Source organism: Mustela erminea, chromosome 1 (genome assembly GCF_009829155.1).
Source record: "Mustela erminea isolate mMusErm1 chromosome 1, mMusErm1.Pri, whole genome shotgun sequence".
Lineage (NCBI taxonomy): Eukaryota > Metazoa > Chordata > Mammalia > Carnivora > Mustelidae > Mustela > Mustela erminea.
The window spans coordinates 140,709,870-140,722,702 of record NC_045614.1 but is presented as its reverse complement, the minus strand read 5'-3'; the positions used below and the strand labels follow the sequence as shown (position 1 = coordinate 140,722,702).

The window sequence follows — 12,833 nt, the reverse complement described above, 5'->3', positions numbered from 1 at the left end:
TCGCAGCCAACCAGCTTTACCGGTGAGCTGCCTTGCTCCAAGTGCCTCTCTAAAACCGAGCGAGACACAGTTGGAAGAGGACTTAACTGCGCGTCTCTTGGGGACTCTCCCAACCAGGGACGCTAGTCCCAACACACGCATTCACACTGTCTGGTACACACACCCGCACGCTTGAGCAACTGCACTTTTACCATCATGGGCAGCCAAAGGATGACTTTTGTCAGCGCTAGGATCAAAGAGAAGCGCTTCTGCGCTACGCTCACAGTGAAGCTTCTGGTGCCATAGAGAGTCCCCCGGTTCTCACGCCTGCAGGCTCCAACCACGGCGACAGCTTCGTGTCCCGGCCCCTGCCAGGGCCGTGCCCTCGCTGATGGACCCGGTCCAAACACGGTGTCGGAGCTCGGAGAGCGTCCCCCAGAACACCGAAGCGCAGGGCCGGGAGCATCATCTGGGGACAAGGAAAGCACTTTCCCCCCGCTTGGAGGGGTCCCAGGAGTGGAAGCTCCGCGGGAAATTTCCTGGTAGTTGGCGTGGAGTCTCGGCGGCTCCTCTGAACACAATAACTGGTAAGTGAGAGGGACCGAGAGGCCGGCGAGGAGTCCCAGGGCCGAAGTGTACACAACGAAGAGGAGCAGCACGTAGGAGCTGGAGCAGTCCGCCAGACAGCCCCACGGCGTGCGCACGAAGGCGCCCCAGCCGCAGAGCGGGAGCGCGGAGAGCAGGAGACTGGCCGCCCACACGGTCAGCACCACGCCGAATACCTGGCCGGATTTTCTGGAGGCTGCCTGGCTCCCCACAGCCCTGTGCATTGAGTAAAAGTTGTAGGAGACTAGGAGAGTCGCCTTCAAGTTGCTTGAGAGCCCCTGGCATAGATACAGCAAGGCAGAGGTGGTACACAGAGACTGAAAGTAATCAGGGTCCTCGTTTGGCCACTGCAAAAACATGAAGATGGTCACCGACAGGACGCTCATGAGATCATCCCCAGACCAGGAAGCCACAAGCATGGACACAACGGTTCTGTTCTGCATTTTCAGCAGGGAAACTAGTGAATAAATGCTGCCTGCCAGGGCTGCAAGAGCCATTAAGCATGTCAGGCAAAAAAGATAGATGTTCGAAGTTCTTGGCGGATTTAAAAGGTTCGTCGAATTATTTTCTATCCACAGGCTAGAGTCATTTGTTGATAAGTTACTGGAAAATCCAGACATTGTCTTTGGTTAATATTTAATTTCCCTTTCAATGAGTCTGTAAATATTCTCAAAATAAAGCATGATTGTTAGTTGCAAATCAGATCTCATTCTCTCCCACCAAGTTTCCCTCTAGATGTTCCCATGTCAGTCCAGCAGAAAATGATCAGGCATGTCTCCTTTAGATCTGACTCAACCCATATTTAAAAATTGGGTTCCATTTACAGCATCAATAAGAAACTTTTCAACATTCCAAGTTAAAAACAAACCAAAACTTCCTCCTGAAACCATTAAGTTTCTGGCATAAAAGCAAAAAGCTCCTCAGGTAGATTGAAAAACAATGATGTCTGGCTCCTTTTATGTCCTTCTTATGGAGCAAAGCAGTTTGTAGCTTGAGGTAATCAAACTCTATTCACTTTTTAAGAGCAGTAAAGCGATGCATTTGGTTCCAAAGCTGGATTCAAAGGCAGAGAGATTATCGGGTAGATTTCAGCTTTGCGGGTTCAGAGAGAGAGACACACGGGCAAAAAGGCGAGAGAGACACACACACACACAGAGAAAGAGAGAGAGAGACTGAGCACAGCTCCCCGTCGAACCGCTGTGTTCTTCAATCAGCCTGTGATCCTCGGAGCTGCAGGAAGGAGGAGTCAACTCCAAGCAGGAGAGAAGCAGGAACAAAAGGGAGGGGAGTTCAGTGTATGAGCGAAATGATGTACATCTTCTCAGCCTGCCTCATGCAAAGCAAGAAACAATTTCCTTGCTAAGCCTTCCTTTGTGGTTTTGACATATAAAACTAGCCCAGATACTTGCTCAGACTTGATGTGAATGACAAATATCATCTTTGAGAGGTCTAAGCTACTCGACTAAGAGGTTGCTTTTATTCTTATCTAGACCTCTCTGATTCATAATGCTTTAGAGGAAGAATAGTCTCAGTGCCAGTTTTAAAAGAATAAGATGTACCAGATTTATTTTTTAAATATATATTGTACTTACTAAGTATGTCATAATGGTCTCTATTACACTAAACAAAATTTTGCAGACTCTTTAAGCAGAGCCATACCAGCTTTAGGCACATAACTATTTCCCACCAATGTCCTCCAGTAAGCAAGCTGCCTTTGGAATAAATAATGTTTACTAGTTGTTAAAGTCAGATGACATTATGTAGAGTCTAAAAGGGAGATTATCGCACAAAAACATTTTTAACCAGAGTATTTGGGGTGCTGCGCATACAATAACTGAATCTCTGAACTTATTAAAAATTGTCAGTTTTGCAAGATTAGATACTTAGTAAAGAAATAACAGACAGCCAGCCGTAGTTCTGTTATCAGAGTCAGGTATTTGAGCCTGATAACTGAAACGAGGCCACACCCCAAAATCAAAGGCACAGGCAAGGCTTAATTGGGGCCATGGCTTTAGCTGAAGGATGACACACCGCCAATGGAGAATAATTAAGTCTAGTTTCCCCAATGTAGGAGAGGCCCTGCTCAGAGAAAATTCCCTCTCAAGTTCCCACCCGACCAATATACTAATGAAGGAAAGGAAACAAAAACAAAAACAAAAGCTAAGGGCCTCTTCCTGATTGGTCGGAGGAGACTCATCCTAACTGGTTGATATGGGCAGGAAGCAGTTCCTCGGTGCTTTTAGGAGCCCAGCTCTTCGGTTTTAAAGCCAGCTTGTATATGGAGCCGCATCCCAGTTTTGCTCCGTAAAAGAAACAGCCTAACAATAACAGCCAACAGAAAGCCCCTGAAGTGCATAATGTTTTTCACTTGGGGCTTGTTCCCATGGTCCCTGTCTGCATTCTATTCAGACATTTCCCAGGATGCTTTAGGGTAGCCTTCCTCCTCAGCTAGCCTCATGAGCAGAGGGTGCCTTTTCCCATACAGTGCTGGGGTCGGAAGGAAACAGGAAGGTAAAGAAGGAAGTTAATAAGGTAATCTAAGTGAAAGGAATGGGTAATAGAACTCTGATCATTACTTTCATTTTACAGGTAACGGAAGCTATGTTTTAAACTTGACTCTGCTTGTGTGGAAAGTGATGGTATTAGTCAGTCATTGCCAGCCAGACCCATCAGTAAACACAGTAGGCACTTTGCTTATCTTAACATGTTTTATTTCTCCTTTGCTCAACAAATGGAAACCCAACCCACCTGTTCCAGCTAGCTCAGCACTCCAGTTCTCCCTACTGATAGTAATAGACCTTGCAATGGAATGTGGGTTAGAAGAGTCTGGAGATAAATTCATGTTAAAATAAAGTTGCTTCAGAAAGCACAAAATGATAAACGACTTTTTTTTTGAAATCATTTTCGAAGTTCTGTGGTATGCTCTTCTGTGTCTTTCTGAGACCTTTCCTTTCCTCCTATAAGCAAAATAATTCTTTTCAATATGGTATTTAATCCTGGATTTTCAGTTGAATTGGACAGTAAATATGATACTCTTAAAATACAATGAATGGAAATTGATAGTAGCTGTTAAAATACCATTTGAGGCCTGGAGATATTTCCTCTATTATTACCGTCAGTTTGGGGTTCTCCATTCAATATAAATTTGGAAAAGAGACACCTAACCAGTTTGTTGCCCTGGTCTCTAGGGTATGGCAGGAGAGGCAAGAATATTAGCACATTTCCAAAGGCTGGTGGTGGAACTGCAGCCAGTAGGGAGTTAGGAAGGATTTCTGAATGTGAACTTCAGACCCTGCTATTGCTGGCTATGTAATCTCAGGCAAAAATTATTATACTTTCTTTTCTGTTTCTGTGTCTGTTTCCACATCTATAAAATAAGGGGGCTTGATGGGAGTATTTTTAGGCCCCTTCAAGTTGTAAAATTAGATACAGTTTCAAAATCAGGTTAACTCTATCTTAATTTTCTTTTCTTCCTACTTCACAATAGTCAATATTGTCATAAAATGAAAGGGGGAAGCCTGTAAAACCTGATGCTTAGATTCGCCATGCTTAGTCTGCCCCACTATGATGGGAGGGAGGCCCTTACCAGTGTGAAGATGGTATAATCTTCAAGTAGCCTGGGATGTTGGGCCAACTGAAGGATCATGGCTGCCCTGGAGATCTGAGTGAGCGAATATAACCTTTGTATGAGTGAGAAGTAAGTTATTGTGTAAATCAGTTGATTTGGGGGGCTGATTTTTACTGAGTGGTAACCTAGCTCATCCTAATATGGTTAGGTGTACTGTTACCCAGATTTAAAAATCATAATCTGGCTCTGCATTCTGAATCACAACAGACATACATTTTCTAATTATCCCCTCTTAGCACCTCATGCTTGGGGACATGTCCAATGGATGTTGATTATCATAGAGTTGTTCCTCAGAAGGAACATTTGAAATGTTTCATTTTTCAAAATGTTAATTTATAAACAACCTTTTACCAAGCTTTATATTTTATAATACATATATATTATACATGCATATGTTATGCACCAATACATATAATACATATATATTATGTATGAGTTTCTTGGAAGTTGTAAGCCCTCCCCTTAGCCATAATCTCATTTTCTTTACAATATTCTTTTGAGCTTAAAAGAAATTTCAAAGTCACTCAATACTTTCAAATAACCAGTATAAGTTTTGGTAGACCAGGAAGAAAGAGTTCTAAGAGGTTCCTTTGTACCTTAAAAAAATTTGCTCAGTTCCTGTGAGTGAGCCTCCTTCCTCTGTCTCTTTACAATAAAGCCTTATATACTTAAATTACTTAATAATGTAATTAAATTCTACTTCTAAATTACTTAATAATATAAATTTATATTGATTTACATGGAAATTATGATTATACCAGAATAGCTGAAGTGAAGACTGACTTATTGTAGTCCCATTGCTGTTTTGGTTACTTTAAAACATATACTGAATATAGCATTACAATCTATAAAACAACCTACAGAGAGATACATGGCAATAATTTCATTGGCTTTTTGTTTATGAAGTCCTTGATGTAATTATACCTCTGCAAAGCACTGAAGACAATTCATTTATCTAAATGTCCACATTATTTATATCTGAAAATCCTGAAAGAGTAGAAAACAACATAACAAATTCTTGTTGAATATGGCAGAGTAACATCCTTCATTCTATGGGGCATTAGCAATAAACAAGTAACCATAGGACCAAATAGAAACATTTAGTTTTGTTTCATGATAATTTTAAAGAAGTATGAAAAATAAAGTTAATCATGAAGGTATATTTTTGTTTCTAGAAATATAATGTTATACGGACAAAACATTTTAGAGGACTGGCCCAGCTTTAAGCTCTTACTGACTTATCAAAATGTAAACAAAAGATCTCATAATGTATCCAATATATATGCATATACATATATAATATTAAATAAAATCAAAATTTTATAAATATAATAAATATAGAAATTTATAATATATTATTACTGTGTGTGTATGTATATAATTCTATTAAAAAATGCATATTCTGCTTTAGCTGATGGTTTTGCAGAAAAGTAAGTAGCAATTTGGCATCATAGGAGAACCTGGATGCTGTGATTTATTTTCTTCTCTTTCAATGTCTCATCAGAAACCTACAATATTTAATATTATCTAAGAATTATAAGTAAGGGCATAATTTAATGTGGCTATAAGTTAGACACTAACTTCATGAATCTAATCTTTAGAAACCTGCTCAATACACTGTCAACTCGGAAATGTCCCTTGATATTTGTGAGGGTTGTTTCAAAGGTCTCTCAAATGGAAAATTGCATGATTTTTTAAAACCTCTTCCCTGGATTAAAAAAAAATTGATAGTATGTATGTATGTATATTTGTTAATGTGTGTTAGTATATGAGTGACAAATGTTACTATATGTAATATGTTAATGTAGATTAGCTACAGAAAGAAACAAGGTTTGTTTTTAAGGGTTGATGCTTACTCAGTGTTTACTCATTTTGGATGAGGACCTTGACTATGATAGTTATGTAAGGTCCAATAGCCATATAATAAAGATAATACCTGGAGGAGAGTTTTTATGTAAAACTGTGCGAAGCTGTTGAATGAATTGAGAATAACAACCCATTCTGTAGAATAGAAGTATGAATGCTGGGACATCTGGGTGCCTTGGTTGGTTAAGCACTGGAGTCTTGATTTTGGCTCAGGTCATGATCTCATGGGTCGTGAGAAGGAGTGGGGATGTTTGGGATCCTGTCCCAGCTCTGCCTTGGGCTCTGCACTCAGTGAGGAGTTTCTTGAAATTCCTTTCTTCTGCCCTTCCCCCACTCATTCACACTCAGTCTCTCTCTAATAAATAGATGAATCTTTAAAGATATATACAAATAATATTTGTCTACCCTAAACATAATGGCAACTATAAACTTCCACTCGTTCAACATCTATTTGATATCTAAAGGTCAGACATAAGGCACCTGGGTGGCTCAGTCGTTAAGCATCTGTCTTTGGCTCAGGTGGTGATCCCAGGATCCTGGGATCAAGCCCCACACTGGACTCCCTGCTCGGCGGGGAGTCTGCTTCTTCTTCTGTGCTCGTGCTCTCTCTCTCTCTCTCTCTCATTTTTCATACTATTTTCTTCCTTAAATTCCCCTCTGATTAACCTTTCAGTCCAAGAAATTCAATACAATTAATATTTAATGCTTAGGATTATAAGGTCCTCTGGTACAACAAATTGAATAAGCATTAAATTGGTAATGCAGGAGGTAATACAGGGGGACTTTTGTACCTTATTTTCCCAAGGTCCATTTGAACTACAAGGTTTCAAGGAAATTATTTCAACATTTAATATCTCCAGGATAGAATAATGTCCTGAGCTAAGTACTATCACTTAAGTGATACACAAAGGAATCTGATATTAATTTTTTATTTCTTTCGCTAGGGACTTGATGAAAACTCAGAAAAGTAACTATGAGGTTAGTTCTTGGTTCTGGTCTAGTTCAGATTTCTTTTCATCTTGAATTAGTCAGTGTTATGCTGATCCTCAATTATTATTATTTTTTAAAAGATTTATTTATTTATTAGACAGAGATCACAAGTAGGCGGAGAGGCAGGCAGAGAGAGAGGAGGAAGCAGGCTCCCCGCTGGCTGATCCTCAATTATTATGTGACCACCCCTAACTCTCCCCACCACCATTATTCCTGTTCCCCACCAGTGTGTACTGGGACTTTGCTTCCCTAAGTAAAGCCCTTTTTAGTATTTTCAGATGAATTTTTCAGTCTCTACCTCTATAAATGCTCAAGGTTTACTTTAAATACCTAAACTTCACTGGTCATGTTCTCAAAGACGGTTGATCTTTCTAGCCCTTTGTGAAAGGAATACCACTCATTTCTGTAGGGAATGGCTCTTATGAACCTCAGTGTTGTGGCTTTACTTTCTCACCTGAACACTCTGCCCTATAGGAGTGTCATTGTCTTGCCTTGAGATGTTAACTGTGGCATGGAAATGGGTAATATGTTTTATCTCATATCTTTGGGCAGTAAGAGTATTTTCCTTTTTGACCTTGTAGGTTACTTCATAAGTAAAGAAAATGACTTTAAAAGATTTCTTGGTTTATTTTAGTGGTTGGCAGACTATGATCTGTCTTTATAAGTAAAGTTTTAAGGGAACATAGCAACACCCATTCATTTAAGTCTTTTAATGGTTACTTTTAAGCTACAACAACAAAGTTGAACCCTAAGTAGTTGTGACAGACATTATACAATCCACAAAGCCAAAAAGATGTATTATCTGACCCTTTACAGAAAATAATTTGTTGATTCATGGTTTACCTAGAAGAGGAGCATTTTGATGCAAAGTAATCTCAAATTGGTAAAATGTTGGGGTCATTGTGAGAGCACATCCATATCTTATATATTCTAAGATATATAATAATATATTACATAATGAATTATACATTGTATTTATATGTAAATTATATGTAATTAGTAATAATATCAATAGCAATAATAACAAGGGCTAACATTTATTTAATTCTTATGATCTTATGAGACATTCTTCAAATTTATATACATGTATTAATTAATTTCACAGTTCTTTGATGTATTAGTTTTAGCCCTATTTTCCAGACAATGGAACTGAGGCACTGAGAATAAATAACCCACTTAAAATCACACTGCTGGTAAGCAAAGGCATTAGGTTTTGAACCCAGGAAATCCAGAGACAGAACCCTGACTTACAGAGGCAGGACTGTATGTGCTTTATTTTCCTGCCCTATTCTCTAGATTTCCTGTCTGTACAAAGATCCTGGGAGCTTCAATAAATCAGAGGGATTGCTGGGGAAGAAAATGTCCTGAGGCAACACAGTTTTCTGAGGTCCTAACTCAGTAATAGAATGATGCAGATGGCTGCCTGTTGTTTCTTTTCATTTAGTATCCTCGAGCTCCAAGGGTTTTAAAGAAATTATCTCAGTAGCTCTTTCTTCCCTAAGGAGTAGTGAAGTTTTATCCAAATTCTACAGCTGAGAAGTTAGAGCACGCAAGCAAAATCATGTATTCTAGATGATACTATAATTTGGTGACTAATGTAAAAATTGACCTTCCTTCTTTTTCTTTTGTTATTTATTCACACGGACAGAGCTATGTGTTGGATGTATTTGAAATGGAAAGTTTATTTATTTATGAAGAACATATAAAATCTTGAATGAAAGAGAGACATGGAATGGGCTTAGAAATAATAGTCCTAAAGAGGTGAAAAGTGATATTGATTCTCTGGTCACTGTGGTAGAGAAGCTGGAATCCAAAAACCTGGATGTGATCTCATCAGGCTTGCTTTGAATCCTTCACCAAGCCACTTAATCTTGTCTATGCCTCAGCTCCTCTATCTTCATAGACATGATAATAATACCTATCCTGAAGAACTTTAAAAGTTCAGATGAAAAGCATCGTAAGAACTTAGAATAAATAATGATGAGTTTCTGGTATGCTTCTCTTCATAACTGAAATCTATCTTCAGAACATCACCAGCTCTGTGTTCTCTGGTAGATGACAATGAAGGGAAAACAGTGGCGATGAAGCTTTTATCTCCTTCCTTTCCTTCTAAGTCCCGATACGTAATCAGAACCACAAAGTTAGTGTGCGCATTCTACCATTTCCCATTTGATGCGCAAATTAAAATGTGTGATGAAAAGAGGAAAGAGAAAAGGAGTGTGTGTTGGGGGTGGGGTGGGTATTATATCTAGGCCCATCCGTTGTGGTACTGATGGTGGTAGGTGTTGGGGTTGGAGGAATCTGACCAGCCTAGCAAGATCAGGCTTGAAAATGGGTTAGATATAACTGTAAAATGATGACAGAAAACCCCCCAAATAATACAAAAGAAAACTATGCTCTCACTGTTCAGGAGTTAATTCCTATTAGCAGTTTCATGTGTGCACATATATGGAATCTGTACACACATGTAATCATACTTACGTCTTTTGTTTTTTTCATGGATCAAACCACCTTGGAGATCACGTCATATCAGCAGTTCATTCTTATTACATAACTGTTTTGTATTTGATTATATGAGATATAATTAATTGGTTCCTTATTGAAGAACATGTGGATTCTTTTTCTGATTTGCTCTAAAAGTAATATTGAATGAACATCCTTGTACATATTTCAAAGCATCTTTTTATAGGTATGTATATAAGGTAAATTCCTAACATTGGAATTTCTAGGCCAAAGTCACTTTAAATTTTGACAGATTTGACTCTATTCCTCTCAAGAAGTTACACCAATAATGGTAGCATAAACCCAAATATTATTAAGGCTGCCTGTTTTTCTCACATTCTCACCAGTACTGAGCATTATGAAAATTTTTATTTTTTTCGTCCATCTGCTAGGTTAAAAAATATGGATTTACAAGTGCCTGTTGTGTGTGAAGGAAATAAAAAGGTTATATGTTAAGATATTTGTTCTGAATTTGTCAATTACATTTTGATCTTGTTGATGATTAGTTCTTATATTTTAAAAAGATTATTTTATTTAGGCTAATGAGCTTAGGAGAGCATTCATTAAAGAGAAACAACTCAAAGAAAAAGAAGAGGGCCTGGGTTGTTTTATCTCATATCTTTGGAACTACTGAGAAAGGTGGAGGTGGTCTTCTCTGGAAGAATGCCAGAACATGGTGGCCCTTTGTATTTAGCCATTTCCAGAACATAAAGGGTGGGAATCTCTCAACCATTACTATTTTCTTGGTGCAAAGGGCTCAAATGAAGTTCAACATTGTCGTACTCCCCTTTTTTTCAAAATAAATTGAACAAAAACTCGTAGATTTTACTCTACTTGCAAGCTAGTAAGTTAGCTTGCTACAGTTTTGTGACAAAATACAGGGGATTCCTGGATCAGAAATAACTTTATTACAGCAAGAGCAGTAGAATATCAGTATTTTCTTGTGTCAGCTTCCAAAGCCCAACTTTCCACAGAGTAACACACAGAAGGCCAAATGACTACCTGTACATACAATAGAGATTGTGTTACAGGGGAGAAATGCTGAAATAGCTTAGGAAATACCAATAGTTTATCATGGTTAGTAAGTATGCCTGCCCTTTACTCTGGAGGGAGACACTATTTTTTCTTCAAAGGCTGTAAGCAAACCTGCCTCTTACTTTGGATACAGACGTCATTGAATAGAGAATATAGAAAGGCAGTCAGTTCTCTTCTTATAAGACATGCGGAAACATGAGATATGCATGGTTAATTGTTTCCCAATAAGAACAGAACCCGTATAACCACTATTACCATTACTGTTGAACATACTTCTGGGGGTCCTAACCAATGTTATGAGGAAAGGAATACAAACAAAAGTTTGGAAGACATGGAAGTTAAGAAAGAAAATTAGTATTATGTGCAAATGATACAATCATAAACCTAGGAAGCAAAAGAACTTACTGACGAATTATCACAACTAAAAAGGAAATTCATCTGTTGGGCAAAAGATAAATTTTTAAAAATCAGTAGCAGCACTTACCAACTAGAAAATGTAATAATTATTTTCATAATTTCAGCCCTTGAAGCACTAAAAATCATGAAATATCTGAGCAATTAATTTAACAATAAAACTCAAATCCTACTTAGGAAAAACTTCAAAACTTTAACAGAAGTCTGAAAAAGATGATTTAAATAAATGGAGATATATTCCATGATTCTGGAAAAAGTGACAGAGTATTAGAACAATAAAAATTCTTCCTAAATTTATCTGTACAATGCATTTCCCGTCACAATTCTAGGGAATTAAGAAAAAAAAAAGAACCCCAAACTCAATAAACAGCTTAAAATGTATTGGGAAGAGTAGAGGTCCATAAGTAGCCAAGTCAGTGTTATAAAAGAGAGATAACCTATATATTGAAGTCATTACTCTAAAGGTGGTGTAATGTTAGTATAGGAACACATGAACTACCAATGCAGGAAAACAGGGAGTTCAGAGATGGGTCTGTGCATATCTGACAACATATATGATGAACAGGTCCCCATGAAGGATGACCTACAGAGTAGATGATGGCTTACTATATGGAGAAAAATAAAAAATGGATCCTGACAATGTACCACATTTAAAGGTGATTTGGAATAAATGAAAGGGTTAAATGTAAAAGACAAACTATTAAGATCGTTTGTAATCCAGAGCAATGAAGGTCTTACTAATTAAAATTGAACACATATAAATCAAAAGGCGAAAAGTTCGATGAAGCTTTTTACATTAAAATTAAGAATTAAATGTTTTTGCTAAAGAAAAACAGAAACAAATATCATGGACAAGATTTGTAGAGAAATTATAAAAGGAAAGAATATTTTTATAATTGCTAAAACCAAAGAAAAACAAAAGATTATTAATATCTATTAGAAGTAGTAGCTTTATGTGTAACTGGCTAATTTCATGTAGCATAATGTCCTTAAGATTCATTGATAATGTCACATATTGGTGAGTTTTCTTCTTTTTTAAGGCTGAATTAATATCCCCTTATATGTATAGATCACATATTTAAAAAAAGATTTTATTTACCTATGTGAGAGAGAGAGAAAGAGAGAACAGGAGTGGTGGGGTAGGGGGTGGGAGAGAGGCAGAGGGAGAAGCAGACTCTTCCCTGAGCCAGGAGCCAGCTGCAGGGCTCATCCCAGGACCCAGACATCTTGACCTAACCCAAAGTCAGATGCTTAACTGACTAAACCATCCAGGTGCCCTAGATCATGTTTTGTTTATTCATCTACAAAGGCACATTTAGGTTGTTTCTACATCTTGGCTGTCGTGAATGTCGCTTCAATGAATATGGAAGTGCAGATATCTCTTTGAAATGGCTAACAGTACTGTATTGTAAATAATAAACACATTGCATCCCTAAGGGGAATGGGAAATGGGATTGGGGTATAGAAATAAAAGACAAAAAGAAAAATAATTTATTTCATTTGGGTTTTCAAATATATTTTCATGAGTCGAGCAAATCATTCTCCAGTGATTTTTATGATTTTCCCATATCTTGGCTATTTGTCTCCTTAATTTCATTTTTAATATTTTTTTGTTTTGTCGCTTTACTTTCTTGATTAGATTGTAGTAGGTAATCTATTTTATTGCTTTATTTAAACCACCAGCTTCTGAATTTATTTAATAACTCATTGTCTTCTTTTAATCAGTAAATTTTTTTTTAAAGATTTTATTTATTTATTTGACAGACAGAGATCACAAGTAGACAGAGAGGCAGGCAGAGAGAGAGGAGGAAGC

General features: G+C 37.7%; 1 protein-coding gene and 1 long non-coding RNA gene across 4 annotated transcripts in view; one reads left to right on the top strand and one right to left on the bottom strand.

Annotated features, from left to right (window-relative positions):
- Positions 1–1,795, bottom strand: part of GPR149 (G protein-coupled receptor 149) — a 61,584-nt gene extending 59,789 nt beyond the window's left edge. Inside the window, exon 1 of one of the 2 annotated variants that reach the window (XM_032344398.1) lies at positions 192–1,795. In XM_032344398.1, the coding sequence (XP_032200289.1) occupies positions 192–1,205 (1,014 nt within the window). In that variant the 5' untranslated portion in view covers positions 1,206–1,795. The remainder of the gene's footprint in view (positions 1–191) is intronic. The other variant, XM_032344407.1, reaches the window with a different exon arrangement.
- LOC116591486 overlaps positions 1–12,833 on the top strand; it is a 180,317-nt gene that overhangs the window by 80,703 nt on the left and 86,781 nt on the right. The gene's annotated exons all lie outside the window — the stretch shown is intronic.